The sequence below is a fragment of the Rattus norvegicus genome, chromosome 17 (assembly GCF_021556685.1).
Source record: "Rattus norvegicus strain SHRSP/BbbUtx chromosome 17, alternate assembly SHRSP_T2T, whole genome shotgun sequence".
In the NCBI taxonomy this organism is placed as follows: domain Eukaryota; kingdom Metazoa; phylum Chordata; class Mammalia; order Rodentia; family Muridae; genus Rattus; species Rattus norvegicus.
The window spans coordinates 75442816-75460732 of record NC_141550.1 but is presented as its reverse complement, the minus strand read 5'-3'; the positions used below and the strand labels follow the sequence as shown (position 1 = coordinate 75460732).

The 17917-nt window shown below is 51.9% G+C and overlaps 1 protein-coding gene and 1 long non-coding RNA gene across 15 annotated transcripts in view; one reads left to right on the top strand and one right to left on the bottom strand.

The window, feature by feature from the left end:
- Gata3 (GATA binding protein 3) overlaps window positions 1-15397 on the bottom strand; it is a 31466-nt gene extending 16069 nt beyond the window's left edge. For 4 of the 14 annotated variants that reach the window (NM_133293.3, XM_087591625.1, XM_087591621.1 and 1 more), the window contains 3 exon segments: window positions 1736-2272; window positions 4632-5276; window positions 5688-5897. In NM_133293.3, coding sequence (NP_579827.1) covers window positions 1736-2272; window positions 4632-4872 — 778 coding nt within the window. In that variant the 5' untranslated portion in view covers window positions 4873-5276; window positions 5688-5897. 14 annotated transcript variants of the gene reach the window in all.
- On the top strand, window positions 11722-17713 carry LOC148000278 (uncharacterized). The gene is made up of 3 exons (XR_015641848.1): window positions 11722-11880; window positions 14233-15017; window positions 16417-17713. It is a non-coding gene; the product is annotated as an uncharacterized LOC148000278 (long non-coding RNA).
- Window positions 17714-17917: the final 204 nt, after the last annotated feature.

Sequence of the window (17917 nt, the reverse complement as noted above, 5' to 3'; positions counted from 1 at the left end):
CACACAGGCTTCTGTTCCTTGATCTCAGCCCTGCAGCGGAACTTTAGAAGGCAAACAGTCCCCTTGGCTCTTTCTACCCCATCGCCCTCACTCTGCACAAGCCCAGTTCTTGCCTGGGCACCTTTAGCAGACCACCAGGCTCCCTCAGCTCTCTTTTCCTCTAGCTCTCTTTTTGACTCTACCAACGAGGCTACCTCCTTCTCCCTCCTGCCTACTTTCATGTACTGAACTTGCAGGTCTGAGTTTTTCTGTCGGCCTAACCGCATCCGGACTCTATTAAAGTTCCTGGCCCAGGATAAACAATGCAACTGTCGCGTGCAGCCGTCTGAAAATAATTGGATTAGCTAAAACATATCAGCTAAATAGACACAGTCCTGCTCAGGCAGTCAGAGTGAATGTCACCCTGGGAAGAAAAACAGAAAAAGAACGGGGAGGAAGACAGAAAGAAAGAAAGAAAAGAATACCCTGAAACTACTCTCCTGGACACTGGTCCCCCAGGACCCTCTGAAGTCTTCCAAACCTAAGCACAGCCTGAGGACTGCACATCCAGCCCTTTATAGACAATGGGTGGTTGTGTTTGGTATCCATTGCTCTTTTGTACGATCTGTGTAGTTGAGATGACCCAATCTCAAATGAACACACCTTACGAGATATAACAATCTTCCCAAAACCCTTTCTGAAAACACACTTCGGTCTGATCACAATCACCCTGGAATGAAATGTAGTAGCCACAAGTTGAGGTTGAACTTGTCTTATTTGTAAAACGGGGGAAAATTCTGCCTGTGTATCCTTTCCTTGCAATGACCTCGACAGAATAAATCTCTCCCCGCGCTTGAACCCATGCTCCGCTTTTGAGGGAAAGGGAAAAGCGGAGAAAGCAGAGGCAGACACCTGCAGATGCAGAATCTTTTTCAGCCTTTCTATCCCTCACACCTGATTTCCAGTCAACTCCCAGGAATCATCCTAAGCTGGGCCTCTGGCCCCTGTTAACCCTGAATGCTCCTAAAAGACACTAGGTAACTTACTAGACAGAACACTTGTCTTCCTTTGCCCCTGAATCCCACCAGAGAGCCACCTTCTGCCTTCAGAAGCTCAGCTAAGAGCCCCCTTTCCATGCAAAGCCTGCTCCTTTTACAAAGTGTCAGCCTCCTCCCCAAATGACACAGACACACACTTATTTATACACAGCTCTATAAAGGACAGTCCTTGGCTATAGCCCCAGTGACCCTCTGTGAGTGGAGGGAAGAGGAACAGTCCGTCTGACAGAGGCCAAAGGGGTCATAGGAAGGACCTGTGTTTGTTTAGGTTGGAGGAGGTTTCGTTTTAGTTTTAAACACTACAGATTTATTCCTGGAGCCATCCATTTGGTCTTGGAAACTAAAGGGTAGTGTTTGAATCCAGAAGTCCCTCGGCAGGCAGGAGGAGAGGGTCTACATTTGTTTTTGTTAGCCTTTTTTTTTTCTTTCCCAGCTCACTGGGGTGGGGAGGATGGGGCAGGGGGTTTACAATTAGATCATGCTTTCTCTCTGCTGCCTAAGTCAGTAGGAATTAAGACACATCACATTCTTTCCAGGCTAGAAGAATGGAAGAAAAGTGGGCTAGGCGATACCTGTAGCCCTCCCCAGAGACCCTTATTTTGGAGGAAAGAAACCCCCCCTTTTTTTGCCCTGACCTGGATGTAGTGCAAACAGAAGGGAGCAAAAGAGAGATTCCCAGGGGTGGAGGTGGCCCTTACCTGTGCTGGATCGTGCCTTGGGCCTCGACTTACATCCGAACCCGGTAGGGGATCCTCCCAGTAGGCTGCTGGGAGGGAAGAGTCCGGAGCTGTACTCGGGCACATAGGGCGGATAGGTGGTAATGGGGTGGTGGGCTGAAGACGAGGCCCCTCCCAGGGTGGTCATGCTGCCTCGGGAATGAGACGTCTCCAGCTTCATGCTATCGGGCAGCTGCACCTGATACTTGAGGCACTCTTTCTCATCTTGCCTGGCCGACCCGGCGGATCCCGGGGTGGACAGCGACGGGTCTGGGGAGACGTCCTTCGGAGGGGTGGGCGGGAAGGTGAAGAGATGCGGACTGGAGTGGCCCGCAGCCAGAGAAGAGGATGAAGCCGGAGGGTAGACGGACAGAGGCCCCGGGGAGCCGTGGTGGATGGACGTCTTGGAGAAGGGGCTGAGGTTCCAGGGCGAGGCGGTGTGGTGGCTGCTCAGGGCTTTGCCGCCATCCAGCCAGGGCAGAGATCCGTGCAGCAGAGGCGGGCGGCATACCTGGCTCCCTGCGATGCCAGCAATGGCGGGAGAAGAGGAGGAGGAAAAAAAAGAAAGAAAGAATACCGCAGTGAGAGCTGCCCTGAGACACACTTGGAGATTTTTCCCCTGGCGCCCCCCACCTCCCAGTCAGCAAACCTCCAGGTTCAACCGCAATTGAGCTCAAACCTACTCTAATCTCCGTGGTCCCAGGAGTAGCAGGCCCACAGGCCTCAAGATAGAAGCAGACCCTGTACACACCCAATCAACTCTAAAACGAAAGGCCGGGTCCTAATACTCCAGAGGAGTTGCAAGGACATTAAGAAAGGTCCCTTGGCTTATTTGTCCTTTCCAAATGACCAATCTAAAACAGATTCCCTGGGGTCTCTCTCTAGAACCTGCCTTGATTTATTGGTTCCTTTCCATGGCCCCTATTCTCCCACTGCAGACTTAATCCCAAGCAGGCTGATAAGAAAGTCAGGGTGAATGATGGGGCCTTCACGGGGGAAACAGGACCACACCACTCCTCAACCCTAGGGAGAGGCCCAGCTCCCAACACCTAAGGCAAGGGAAGGTGGGGTGCTTTTGAGAGTTGGTGGTGGAAAACTTCAACACTTGCTTAGAATTGACAAAGCTGCTTCCAGAAGGCCTAACTGGATATTTACAAGGAAAGTTTCATTGCCCAAAACCCTTGAAATGTATCCATACCTAAATTCTGGGATTCCCTCCCCACCCCTCTTCTCTTTCTTCACCCAACCAAGAAGCCCCTAGGCCCTCGAGATTTTCCTGTTCACTGGGGCATTCTGTGAATTTTTCACCTGAGACACAAAATTCCAGTTTATGTGTTTATTTCAATTGAAGGGTGACTCATATACAAGCATGTTTAGCCTTCACTTAAAATACACAGTGCTAAGGCGGTCATGAGTTATTCAAGCCCATGCTCTCTGATAAGGTAAACTTTAAACTCCGAGCCCATAGCTACACCCTTATTGATCTTTCAATCCAGTACCCGCCTCACCATTTGACACTCTAGTCAACCATTAAGAACAATACTGAAACTAAAATCTTAAGTGAGAGGAAGGGGAGGGCAGTCAAGAGAGATGGAGAATTCTCTTGAACACCAAGGGTTAAGGTTCTCTCTCTCTCTCTTTTTTTTTTTTATGCAGGAAGTTGTATAGTAAATAACATTAGGTCTGATCTACCTCATTTCCACTTAACTGCTAATCTGCACACAACCCGAGCAAAGAGAGCCCCATCCGCAGAAATGACTGTTTAAAACTTGGCGGCTCTAGGGTAGAGGATGCCTGCTGACCAGAGGGGCTAGTTCACAGGCGCCAAGGCTAGCTCTGTGCGTAGAGAGACCTGAGCAGACCTCCAGCTAGTTAAGAAAACCTCCCACCTTCCCTTCAAAAAAAAATGTTTTGTTTTGTTTTTTGCTCGTTTAAGCGCATAAACTTACAGCTGGGAAGTGTTAGAGTCCCCTGTCTCAATCACACAAGGATGGATTTCTTTCTTTCTTTTTCTCCTTTTTAAACACCTCAGAACTCCCCTAAATTTCTCAAGATGAATGGTTAGGGGGAGTAGGCAACTGGAAACACTCCTACTTAAAAAGAAACTTTGATGTATCCTAAATCTTTGAGGCATATGTAGGAACTACAGTAGGCCGGAGGAGAAAATGCGGCCAGGATTGCTGGCAATTAAGCTAAAAGCTAAAAGGAAAATTCTGTGTAGCCGGGAGTCTAATCACACCTGACTTCTCTTCAGTTTAAGGCTTCCTCCCCCTGTGTGGTGTCAACCACCAGATTCTCTTCCTCAAGATACCGGTAGGTAGGAAACTTGCCTAAAAGTCAAACGCACTAGCTTCTGAGAGTGGGGAGCAAAAGAAAACAGAAATAAATACACGTGTTTGGGCCTTTTCTGAAAATACAAAAGGAGAAACAAATTGCAAGGCTCTGACGGAAGACCCCTTCCACCAGATAACTAGAAGCTGGAAGCTCTTCGGAGGAGCCCAGTTCCAGGCCGGCCTAGCCCTCACTGCCGCCCCGCCTGAAAGGCTCGGCGCCTGCAGGCACAGCTTGAGATTTCTCCCCGGCTGCAAAAAATCTACAGCCGCAGTGGACCTGGCGCTTGCCAGGTGAGTGCCTGGTCTGAAAGACACCGGCCCAGAGAGGTGCCTGCTGCACTCTTTTATAAAAAACACACTCTCCCAACGAGCTACACTGCTTCCTCGCCCATTTCCGGGCCCCCGGTTTTTTGGTTTTGTTTTTTTTTTTTTAAATGAACTAGTAACACACTTATGTGCTTTGACTTGCTCTGCCCAGCCATGGTCTCTTGGACCCAGAAAAACAGGCGCGGATCCAGAGGGTTCCAGCACCAAGGTGGACTCACCGTGGTGGGTCGGAGGATACCTCTGCACCGTAGCCCTGACCGAGTTTCCGTAGTAGGACGGGACGTGGTTGCCTTGACCATCGATGTTAAAAAGTACGTCCACCTCTTCCGTCAGGGGGTACTGTGCCGGGTCCATGTACGAATGGCCGAGGCCCGGGTGGTGCGTGTCTGGGTGCTGCCCGTTGAGGACCGCCGGGTGATGGTGGCTCACCCAGCGCGGCTGGTCCGTAGTCACCTCCATGTCCCGGGCTGTGCTCGCGCCCTCTCGCCGGGCCCGGAACCCTCGCGGGTAGAGGGAGGGCTGTCGGCCTGGGAGGTCCGCGGAGTCCTGCCGTCGGAGGCCCAGGAGAGGGAGTCGCTTAAAGGTTTGTTTGTAGTGAAGTGGATAGAAAAGGTGAGCAAAGGAGAGGGTTTAGGGAGGAAAGAAAATTCTTTGCGGGATAGCTTAGCAAAAGAAGGAAAGAAAGAAAGAAAAGGGAAAGAATGAAGAAAGAGGGAGACCCCCTCCAAAAAAAAAAAAAAGCAAACACGGAGGAATAAAGGGGCAAAAAAAAAAAAAAGGAGCGAGAAAGAGAGACGAATCCAAGGGTGGCCACAGTGCACACTGGCTCCTTGGCGCTCAGAGACGGTTGTTCCTCTGATCACCTGCAAGGGAGAGAAAGAGAGACTTGGATGAGCTGTAAGTACTTTTAACACCTGATTCTGGAGGGCACTAGGTCTTCTCGAGCTTTCCGCAGGGCCGACTCACCCGGGACGTGCACACGCACGCGAAGACCCAGAGGGAAAGGAAGCCAAGCTCCCCAGCACACCTCCAACAGCCAGGCTCGCAGGAGCCCGGGACTGACTAAGCAATTAAAACTTGGGGACAAGTCCTCTCTGGAGGACACCGGCCCCGAGATCTTTCCAACCACTACAAGTCCTCCAAAGGGAGACAACTGAGCTTTTAGTTACAAAAATAAAAATAAAAAATAAACTCAAAATCTCAAAGGAACAAAAACCAGCCCCAAGAGGAGGGAGTGATATCAAACTTTAAAAAAAAAAAGTCACAATACCAACCTGGGTAGCAAGGAGCGGAGAGGAGGAGGAGGAGACGTGTGACCTGCCCGGTCAGATTGCGTAGCTCTCTATGTCTCTCTCTCTCTCAGTCTCTCTCTCTCAGTCTCTCTCTCTCTCTCTGGTTTCCTCTCCCTCTCTCAGTATTTTTTTTTTTACAGGGAATGCATTCTTTCTGAAACTATCAAGACGGCGCCAGGCAGCTCAGTGTTCGCAGACAGCTGTGGCGCGACGCAACTTAAGGAGGTTCTAGTGTCATCCGCGCCGAGGGGGAGGAGCCTGGCGCTGGCAGGAGGGGACACGATCCCCAGCACAAGGAAACTGCAACCCAAACCCGCTCCAGGACTTCACTTCCACCCCCATCCCATCCCCCCCCCACCCCGCACACCGCTACCCCTCCTCCCGCCCCTCTACTGACCGGAAAGGGGCGCCGCCAAGGGCCGCCTAGGGCAGAGGGGCCGCGGGCAGGGTGGGCGAGGCCGGCCGGGGCTTGGGGCAGAGGGGACAGGCAGGAGGGAATTCGCTCTCTGGCCCTTTAAATGTAGCAAAGCCGGTTCATTCGGGCTCAGTAGATTATTCCGTACGAGTGAAACCCGGCCGCCCCATTCATAAAGCTAATTTCCATGAGCAGACTTTTCTTTTCGACAGTTTAAAAAAAAATGAGCAAACTTTTAAATTAGGATTCAAGGTAGAACACCTTTTTAGTTTATATCAGCTTAGGGGCTGTACGCTTGTAAAAACTGATCAGAAAAGTTTCACGGCGAAGTAACTGAAGATTTGCCTCCCGAACCAGTCTCCAGGGAGGAGGCTGAATCGCTCAAAGGACCTGGGCTTTGATTCGGACGCCCGCGTTATTTGTTATGATCTCGGCTTGCTCTCCCAAACCTCTCCGGCACGAACAGCGTCCGCTGTTGCAGCTGTCCTTCCAGACCTAATGATATAATCAATGTGTGCTTTGGACTTAGTGATAACGTGATGCACAGAAAGCTGGGTTGGCGAGACCTGAGCTCACTGGTCCCCGAAGTACCGTGTACAACTAACTTGATCTTTGCTGGGGTGGCCTAACTTTTTCCTTCGCCCAGCTCGGGGTCCTACTTAATTCTGCTTTCACCCGAGGAAAACGGTTCCCTCCATAGTCCCCAACCCTGACCTCCGGGGTGGAATCCAACGGCAACTTCCCTGGACAGAGTGGGTCTCTGGGCCCGAGTCTGGTAGGTGGGCAGCAAGCTGACACCAGGAGAAAGACTGGAAGACGCCCAGTGGAGGGGGCGGAGCGGACGAAGGCGGGACCATTGTAAGGACCAATCATCGGGAGATACCACGACCGGGCCGCAATCGCCCCGCCCCACGGGCTCCAACCTCTGCGGCCCTGTTCCGTCCTTTGAGTCACTGCATCCCCTAGTGGCGTTGAGGTTTCTGCAGCCTGGGTCCAGAAAACACAGCCCGGATGACCAAGGTCCGAAAGAGACTTCGGGTGCACCCCAGGGCAGTGTAAGAGAAGGTGTTCCCATTGCACCCTTCAAGGCAGAGAGCGTCACTTGGAGAGTTACTGGAATTGAAGGCATCATTCCCTCTTTGTTTCTTTACCCCAAAATATCTCCCACCGATTCAAAACTTCGATTCCCGACAAGCCCTTTCTTAAAAGTTCCAAATAACTCCTATTCTGCTGTGGAGAAAAGGCATCAGTGTCTACCTTGAAGCCAGTGGAACGCGGTGAAGGGGGAGGTGCGTTCTTTTTACAGTACAACCCTCGAAGAAGACAAAATTTACTTGGAAATGTGCCCTGCGGGCTTGCGTTTGGAACTTCTCCTGATATCTCATCTTTTACATCTGATCTTTGTCTGAAATCAAGGCTGAATTTCTAAATACAAACTATGAAGATACCTCTTTTTATATAAGTCTCCCTCCCGAGTTTATCCTGCACCCCTTGGCCTCACGTTTACGAGGACGACCTAGTCTTAGAATATCGATTCTTTTACTTTCACTCTTTGACCAACTCATCTCTCCTGGGCCAATCAAGCTGCCAGCATCTCATCCAGCTCACCGCGCGCTCTCAAAACCTTTTAATTATTTAGTTGCTGTCTAACATTCACCGGAAACCATTCCATAAACAAGCAGAGAAGACCGCACACACATTTTTGCTAAAAGGCCCGGAATTAAGATTAAGAATGAGAGTTTAAAAGGAGAAAAAAATACTATTCCTGTATCACTCATGAGTTGTATAGGATACGAGTCAGCCTGACCCTAGTTCACAGCTTCGAGAAAAACCCCAAGTAAGCATATCTCTTTGGTCCCGGGCACTGAGATCTAGAGGAAGGAAAGGGGCAAAAGAAATCCTTCTGGAGACAAGAAAGCGAGCTACTGACGCCGAGACTTGCACGTGTTAGTCTATGAGGCTTATAATGTAGTTTTAAAGACTGGAAAAGAAAATACTTCTGAAAAGGGAGGCTTCACTAGTAGGGGCGCCTCTCTAATAAATTTAGTAGTGGGAATAGAGAGGATTATTCGTCTTAATTCAATCACCAGAGGAGCTATGCCGGATGCAAAGAACACTCCCCTCCCTTGGAAAAATAAAAAATCTAGTAGGCCCCTCCTGGTCTGAGGTAGTTTGGGTCTGGCAGAGAGGGGTAGGGGGCCTGAGGCTAGATGCCCCGGGCAATGGAGCCAGCCTGTAGGGGGTATTTAACGTGTAATTCCCAGCCGGTCCGCCCCTGTTCCCGGACTGACAGTGGGTAATTGGGAAAGAGGACGTTGCTCTTTTGATGGCCCGCGCCGGCCAGTCTCGCCGACGCCACACTGGGTTTGACGTCACGGGCCGGCCCCGGAGTCAGAAACACAGAGCAGGGTAGGGGGAGGGAAAAAGAGAGGAGGGGGATAGCGGGGAGGGAGGCCGAGGTCGGCTCCGAGACCCACCGAGAAGAAGGGGGAAGGGATCCAGTCCGGAGAGGCTGCGGAGCGTGGCCTGAGGCGGAGAACCGGACTCCGGGGGTCTGGGCCAGGACAGGCGCCGGTCTGACCCGCCTGGCTCGCAAATGCAGGCCGGGCTCCCTCCTCCCCTGGCGGGTGGCGGGGGAGGGGAGGGGGCTTGAGGCCAGAGGGAAAGGTGGTACCAATCCTCCAGTTCCAGAGCTACAAAGCTGATCCAGGCCTCGTTGGGGGACGCCTAAACGCCCTTCTAAAGACCTGGGGTGTCATCACCACACCACCCCCGGGCACACGGAGCCTGGCTCGGTGTATCGCATTCCCCTTCCTCCCCCGGAGCATCTGGCGGAGCTGGGGGAAAGGCAAGAGAAAGCCATCAAGGAGGATGCTGTAGCTGCTGCTGCCTGAAGTCTTTGGCTCCTGTAGTTCATGAGGCCTCCCTCAATAGGGTAAGGGGCTGGCGAACGCTCTGGGTCCCTGGGGACTCAGGCATCCCCGAGCAGAGCAGGCAAAGCTCAGCTAGAACCCGTATCTGGGGTTGTGTACTTGGGTAGCCCGAGCCAATTGGGCCTATCTGAAACCCCCAGGCCTTGAGGCTGCTATTGCAGGCGTCAAGTTGAGCAGGTTGTGTGTGCCCTCTTGGGGAAAGGTTAAGAAATGGATCTGACTTTCTCTATGCTTGGAGTAAGCTGGGACACCCCTCACCCCCCACACACACACACTTGCTCGTCTTCATCTTCAGGTCCCTCCCACTTGCCTTCACTTGGGCGTTGAGACCCCCATCCCTCTAGAAGCACACAGAGACGGTCCCCTTCAGAATTTGGGAGCCCTGATTGAAAGGAAAAAAAAAAAAAAAGGCTGAGCGGGTGACTGAGCCTCACCACTGGGGCCAGGAGCCCAGAAGGTAGTAATCCACCCAGCGTCACCAACCCGAGCCTGACTCCGGGAGAGGCCAGGCGAGCTCCGCGGGGCCGAGATGTGAAACGATGCTACCTTGGGGGGGTCCGGGGTGGGGGGTGTTGAGCGTTGCCCTCCAGAGAGTGATCAGCAAAGCCGAACCTCGGGGGTCGAAGGACTATAGTTACTAATCCTAGACAGGGGTAGAAAGCGTGCCTCGGAATGCCTAGGGCTGTCATTTGAGCGTGTTTACTTAAGGACTTTGCATGCGGAGCGCAAGCGGAATAGTAGGATTCTCCTAGAGGCAGCAAATATTTGCAGGCTGGAGACCGAAGCGGATCGGGGCCGTGCTGCCTTGTTCCTCCTCCCGGAGCCACGGCGCCGGCCTGGGCGGATCTGATGGCGCTGTTACCGACTGAAGTGAAGCCCGGAACCTGAAGGGCTGGGAGGTCGGGGAGAAAGCAAAGCAGCACCGAAGGCCAGAAACTAAATACACAGCCCAGGACCCCGACGACCCAAGGACTAGGGGTAAAGTCCCTTCCCATTCCAGCTCGATCAATCTTCCTTCCCGTGCGATCGATTAATAAAAACGAAGTGAAAAGACCATGGTCGCTGTGGGTCTGGAAAGGAAGTGGGGGCCAGAGGTATCCAGGCCGGCGCCGGTACCCACTTCCCACCGGTTCGCAGCCCGGAGGTCTGCATCGCCTCGGACTAGAGAAACCGGGCGGTGGCGAGAACCCAGGGAGACCACGCGGGGCCTTTAATTGGGTGTATCCGTTTTAACAGTGGCCATTGTTGAAGCAATTAGCGAGAGACAATAACCACCGAGCTGCGTTTAATTCGATTTTGTGCACGCTGCAATTCCCCACCCGTGCTCTGCGATATGCAGGCCTGGGATAACCGGTAGGGTCTGGATGTGAAGGTACGGGTTGGGTTCCTTGATCATTTTGTCTTAGGCATGGAAGTTGTAAAAGAAAGGCGGGAGGGGGAGCTAGATCTGCCTCCCCCCCCATCAGGGCAGGGTAGGAGACTCGTCCTTGATCATCCCCCGGACCACTGTTCTTTCTTGGAGCGTGGGTTGGAGCTGCGGCCGCCACGTCAATCCACAGTGCCTGTTTGAGAGGAGAAAAGCCGGGAAGGATGGGACATGGATCCAAGTCTCAATCTTCCTTCCCCCGCCTCGGTTCCTCGAACCAAATCCGAATTACCTTCCCAATCGGGGGAGGAGCAAAGAGACCCTGCTTAAGTCTCACAACACACCACCTTCTCCTCTGGAGCCAACCCCAGTACCCCCTCCTCTGTTTCAGCCTCCGGATTAGGTTACCCGGGCCGGGCGATGACTTTTACTGGATACGAGAATAGCACAGGTAAAGCTGTATAAACAGTTCCCGGCTGCGAAGCAGGAGGGTTATGCCGGGGACACAGTCCCAAGGCGCCACCAACCAGCCTGGCTTGAGCACACGAAAACGGCTGGGGAGACCGCTTTGCCACAGCGACCCGGACCTCACAGGTTAAACACATATTACGTTATCACCATAGCTTTCACCACGTCCCCTTTTTCCCCCCCGCATGAGCTGAAATGCAGAAAAGAGAGCAAAATCAAAAACGCGGTGGAAAATGAAGCAGGCAGTGGGCCGTGAGGGCTGGGGCTTAGTGCTCCTCAACGGAGACACCTCAACTATTAAAGCAGTAGAGAGAGAACTTTAGTGATGTAGAGAAAGAAGGACGCTAAAAGTCACTGGGAACGAGAAGAAGCTCGCAGTGAAAGCCAGGGTGGGGGGTGGGGGGACTCGTGGGAATTTGAATGAAAAGACTATGCACCCGCAGATCTCCCGGCTCCCACGCCCACCCGCCCCGGGTCTGGGGTCCACTTTCCAAGCAAAATGAGCCACTGTTTGGGTTATATGTTTTGATTTTTTTGCTTATTCATCTATCACAGTTTAAAACACCGGAGAAAAACTGCCCGAGCCAGGAGGAGCGGGGTAGCCAAGCAGAGACTCTACCCGGGAAGAAAGGCGCTGAGCAATTACCTGCTTCGCACTCCGCCCCCAGCCCAGCCCCAGCCCTCACCTTCATCTTCGAGGGTTTCTAGCCCTCCCTCAGCCGCTACTACCCGCCCCCCCCCGCTTGAGAAAACCCCTGATTATAGCGAGATTAAAAAAATAAAATGGGTAGATAAGGGTGAAGCGGAAAGGGGCAGGCGGACAGGGAGAAGACCGGGGATTTCTGTTTTCGTATAGAACAAAGCACACGCGACGGAGGTGGTGACGGAGGAACCCAAGCCTAGGGTGGGAAGAGAAAGAACTAATCCAGAAAGAAGAAGGTGTGCGCTTTCCAGCTACGCCTGGAGGAGCCTAGGAAAGAGCCAGAGATGCAGGTGACCCATTGGGAAGTGCAGGCTCCCGCAGCCGCTCCTCTGCCCTTTGGCACCATTAATTTCCAGTAGGATATTCGCTGCCTCTAGACCTGGCCTGCTCCCAGGAAAGCCCCAGACCCCCACCTTTGAAGCACCTAGAATACCGCACGGCATCCAAGAAAATCCGGAGCCAGGCGGTTGGGGTTCCACCGCTTAAACACACAGGCTCCTTCGTAAAGACGTAAAACTGTGAGGCTGAGGAGGGACAGTCTTGGTCACCTGCTCGGTTCAACCCTGGCCTCTTGGCTTCGCCCGGCTAGTTGAGGCGCTCCCCAGTCCCCAGCGCCTACTTCAACCCACTCTCCTCTGGAGCTTGGGTGGTTTTAAAAGGAGAAAGTGGGCTTTATCTTGCAGATGTGGGGCTTTTGCATCTCTAGATTAGCCGAAGGAATTGGAATGCCGATTGTTGAGGGACAGTCCACTTTGGATGGGGGCTGAGGTGAGGAGAGGGATGTGGGAGCTTTACAGCAAAGATAGGAAAGCAGGAGGCGATAAGCTTCAGATACTGGGTCGAGCAGAGGCGGGCTTTAAAAAAAAAAAAAGAAAGAAACGAAAGCAAGAATCATTGGTGTCATTGAACACGATGGTGACCCCATAGAAAAGATCCTGAGTGTGCCTGGCTCAGATTGGCAAAACCAAGACTTCCCGGGCATCACGGGCTCTTTGCCCTGAGTTACCATCTGCCTGCCTGCGACTCTCCACTCATGGGTCCAGATCCACCAGGGGACCCTCCACAGCCTACCACCTAAGCAAAGTGAGCTCCGGCAATTTGTTACATAAAATAAAACCACCAGCAGACTCAGGTGCTTACCCATCACCAGCTCCTTGCAGACCCTCTCCTCCGGACAAGCCAGGACTTCCGAGAGAGCGCCTGGCAATCCTTCCAAGCCATCCAAGTTGCCTATGCACTTCCTCAACATCACCCTAGCCCCGTTGGAACCAGAAGGAAGCAAAGGGTGCTCTCTTCCCCCACAGTTAATAAACCTCCCGGATTATTCCAACCGCTAGTGGGAAGGGGTGAACAGAACTATTGGATTGGTACACAAAGGCATACCTGGAAAGGAACACATACTCAAGTGTGAAGTAGCTTGGACATCAAGAATAAAACAACCCGGGGGGGTAGCCTAAAGAGAGTTAAAATAGCCCAGGGCTAGAGAACAGAAGGCTTCCCCCTTTAGTCCCACTCAGTGTTGGAATCCTTCTTTCTTTATCAAAGTCTTCACTGCAGGGCACACATATTGCTGAAGGAGGTGGAAGCCCTAGGACTCCCATAGATCTGCAACTTCCCTGGGCCCTGCTGTGTGGTTTTGGGCAAATAGCAAACACGGATATCGCCCTAATGCTTGCACCGATCCCTTCACTCCTTCACTATGTCTATACCTGAACCCACATGTTTTCTGCAACAAGGCAGAGTCAAAATAGGAGATAAAGAAAAATGAAGCTAGCCTGCTGTGTGTCTGGGCTTTGGATTGTGACAGAAGGGGACTGGAGAATCTGGAGCCGCTAACAAGGACAGTTTAGGTAGAGGGTGATGTAGACCACCACCACGCATGGCATTCTCTAAGCCCTGTGTCCTCAAGCCAGAAACCTTAGGCCTCAGCGAGCTTGAGCCTTGAAGCTGCTGGGCCTTCTTCTAAATCCTAATGCTCTGTCTAGCAGGACAGAAACTACATCTAACGTTGATAAAGAACGTTTTTTACATTCTCATTTCCCAGGAAGCCCTCTTCCCCACAAGCAGCAATGTGGGCAGCCAGGCATCTTGTTTAGAAATACCTGGACTCCTTCCACCTGGGTTTCTGGGGTTCCTTGGCCATCAACCTGCTGCTGGGGGGAACAGCTCGCTACCCCCACCATAGAGTGAAGGGGCGCAGAAAGGCCACCCATTATTTTCCCTTTAGAGTTCTGGGTCTCTGCAACTGTGATTTCAGGGTCCTGCTGTAGTCTATAAGGGGAGGAGAGGGTCAAGAAATATGGAAATGCACCTATACCAAGAGGAATCCAGCCGGCACTGTTACTTCATTCCTACTCTGGATGGACCCACACCTGTCAGTTTGTCACCCTGCTCTATTACAGAAAGACCTTTTCTTTCTTTTTTTTTTTTTTTTTGTTTTTTAATAGCAGCTACTCTGCTCATATCTCAGACTTTCCTTGCATTTTAACATTATCCTGTGTGTCTGTCTGTCTGTCTACCTGCCTGCCTGACTGCCTATGTGTCTGTATGATCTATTTCTGAATGGCATAGAGGAGGTCTGGTGGTCTGATGTCCTAGGAAAAATATTTCAATTTTATCCCCTCTGTCTTCTCGCTCCACAGAACCCTGGTCACACTCTCTGGGAAACTGGTTTTCACTCCCACCGCACAGTGCTTCTGTTAACAAGGGTGCCTACCGACCACCAGCTACCCTGAGGGGATGCCAGATGTTGACGCATTTGGGCTCCGACTTGGTCCAGCAGTGCACATGTTTCTTAGACGATGTGCAGACAATGAAGCTAAACATACCCTTGCTAGCGGGGGAAAAGTGAAGATGGAGTTGACACTTGGGCACGGCAGCCACCTTTAGAGAAGGCTCCTGGGTAGACGGGCTATTTCCTCTACGTTCTCCGTGCAGTGAAAAGCATCTACGCAGAGCCCTGCCCAAGCATCCCGCCAGCCCTTATTCCCACCCACCCCCATTCAGTTTGTCTTTGCACCCCAAGTTCTACCAGCCCCTTCCTCCAAACAAGGACATCCAACACACTCCCACACCACAATCACCCAAGGTCACTGCAGGAAGCCAAAGACTTCCAGTGTCCAGAAAGAACAATAAAGGGCTGGGGTCCAGTTCACTTTCTCCCAGAGGCAGCTGTCCCCATGGGGGAGACCTTCTCTTTAATTTTCTCCACGTGGAGCAGGGAGAAGGAAAACAGAAGAAAAGGGGATAGCTATGTACTCACTGACCAGGGCAGCTCTCTCCTGAAGGCCAGCTGTTTTTTGTTTTTTTTTTCCACCCGCCTTGCTGGAGATCTGAAGGTAGAAATGACCGGCAGTCTTCACCGCTGCTGCGGAAGCTCCCACAACAGTCCCAGTGCCGTGGCCGCTTCACTGCATCTCAGCCAGAGGTAAAACCTGTGTGCTGTGAATCCTTGCTAAGAGCCCCCTCCTCTCTGCCTCTCTTGGCTCAGAGTAGACAGCAGAGCTCTTCCGGGTTGCAACGGGGTTCGGGGAGGGGGGAGGAGGGAAGAAGAAGGAGGAGGGAGGGAATGAATAGCATCCCCTTTTGCAAACACACAAACCCGCACATCAGAGGTGTGTGAAACTGAGTTGGAAAGGGGTGGGCAAGAAAGATCGCCTGAAACGTAACCTGCCCCTGGTGCCTACAAAGCCAGCCCACTGTCTTCCGACACCGTTGGAATTAACACTATAAATGTCACTGTCCTGTGGAACAGGCCATTACCATAGGCACAGACGTGTCTGAAGCATTTTCTTCTCACTTCTGAACAAATCGTTCAATAGGAGGTTTGATGGGCACAATCAGAAATAAACAGTATATAAAGAGCTATCAAACTAGTAAGTCTTCAAAGTGCTTTCCTTCTCCCAACGTTTAGATTTATAGGACACCCCCATTCTCAAAAATAGGGTCTTTGCTTCACCACCACCACCGCCACCACCCTTTAGTTGGAACGTCTAGTATATTAGAATTAGAATGTTGTGGCCAGGCTTGATTGTTGAGATCTAATCCAGGTGTAGAAGAGTGTTCATTGGTGACACACAGACTAAAGGATCCCATGGGTCCCAATTCTGTTAAACATTTTCAAGAGGAAATTTTACCTTTGAGGAGAAAAATGAAAAATAAAAAACAGAAACCACGGGGGGGGGGTGGCTCTCCAAAGGAAATGAAGCTGTGCCTACCAGGACCCAGTAAACTGCAGTGTCCTCCTTAGAGTGCCCCCCCAATGTCCCCCACATTTCATCCACATCCCAATAGCCAGGGCATCAGAATCCTTGCCAAGAGAATCTGCCACGAATACATTTCAGCTAGGGTGAAATGAAACCCCATAAAGCCAAGGTAGAAAAGGGACAGGGTCCATTTGTTTTGACAGGTCGAGTTTTCCCTTCACAATATTTATCCAAAAAGAATATGGAGACTGACTTTTAAAATAAATACATATTTGGGGAGAAAGAAAACAAAGTTTTGTCCCTGGCTGAACCATGAAGTCAATAAGCTTGGGTCGTTCCAACCGGTTGGGTAGGAAGAAGTGACTCAGTGTCCAGTTTGGGGGTGGCCAGTCCCTAAAGGAATGGTCAGACTCAAAGGCACTCCTTAGGTGGGGCGGAAGGAGGAGGAAGCAGAAGCTGGGAGGCCCAAAAGTGTTTGTGGGCCCCGGTGGAGGGGAGAGAGGTACCGGGTCGTGGATATCACGTTGCAGAGTGGGTGATACCACGATAGGCACGCTTTCCCCCTAGATACTGTCAGCACACTGTCTCTACCTCCACAAACCTGAAATTCTTTCCATTTAGACAACAACCCGCTTGCCAACGGGTCTGCGCCTCGGCGGGGCATCCTCTAGGGTGCGATGAAGCCGAGTGGAGTCAGCTGAGAGCACCATTTGCCAATCTGGCAAAAGGAAAGAAGAGAGGTGTCTTCTGGTCCGTTAGGGAAGAACCATCTTCGCCAAAGCAATCCTGCCTGTCCCCAGCCCTGTCGCTCTAGCTCTCCGCCACCAAGTGGCAGAGTCACTCTCTCCAGTAAGCTTTTAGGATTCGACTGGGGCCATGCTCTCAACAACAGACGCCCAACCTGTTGCCCTAATGCACCCTATGGACTGTCCCAGGAAAGCCCTGGGTCCTGGGAAGATGTTACTGGTTTCCGGGACGCAGAGGAGACACAAGCACCCTTCCTCTTTGCACATGACTGGCTGGGGGCTGGAGCAGAGACCGGGGAGGCACGCATGTGCCCACGTGACGCCTATAGTCGATCCTCCCAACCCCCTGCCGCCAGAGGTATCTAGACCCCACTTCTAGATCCCGCGGGCGGGTGGGGCCTTTCACGGCTTTCCCATACTCCCCATTCATGCTTCTTGCCCCCCTTTAAGCTTCCTGCTGTCCCTTTCCCTCTTTCTCCCTACCTTCAACAAGTTCGCCTCCAATCTGAAAGCCTTATTTTCCCTTAGAATGTATGTCCAGTGCTGACACTTTCGAAATTCAAAGCAGGCTTTCTTCCCTCTCCCACTCCTCTTACTAAAGCTCCCTAGCCCGAGCGCCTCCCGTCCCCTAGGTCTCCGCCGGTCTGCCCTGCGGGCCTGGCCGCGCTCCTTCCCTTCTGCGGACACGGGCTCCCGATCCCTTACAGTTCAAAACCGTAAAGAACCGTGAAAATGGGATCGCGTCTCCCCTAACCCCCGCCATCGCTCCCCAAAGCCATAACTGGAGGGAGTTGGGCTTCCAAAGAAAGTCGGGGGTTAAAAAAAAAAGATCGTAGGGACCCCAGTGGTCCGACAGGGGCTAAGGGCGTGATCTGTCTCTCTTAACCGAAGAAGCATGGGACAGGGAGTATGGGGAAGATTGAAGGTGGGAAGGAAACGAGGTAAAGAAAATAGAGGGTCCAGCGTAGTAGCAGGCCTTTAATAAACTGCCTCATTCCCAGCACTCCGGAGGCAGAGGCAGGTGGATCTCTCTGACTGGTCAGCCTGGTGTACAAAGCAAGTTCCAGGACAGTCAGGGCTTCACAGAGAAACCCTGTGTTGAAAAACAAAAAGTGTGGGCGAAGGAGGATTTTTTTGCCTGAGTACTAAATAAAGTGAGGGGAAGGCTCTGAGTCATTTATTCCTGATAACTAGACATCACCTAGGCACATTACAAGGATAATGTTGTAGTGAAGCCATGAGTCTGTCTGATTTTACAACGGAGTTGCTCATGTTCGTTGATTCTGTTGAAATCTCAATTCCTCTGTCTCTCTGTCTCTCTCTGTCTCTCTCTGCCTTTCCCTATCTGTCTCTCTCTGTTTCTCTCTCTCTCTCTC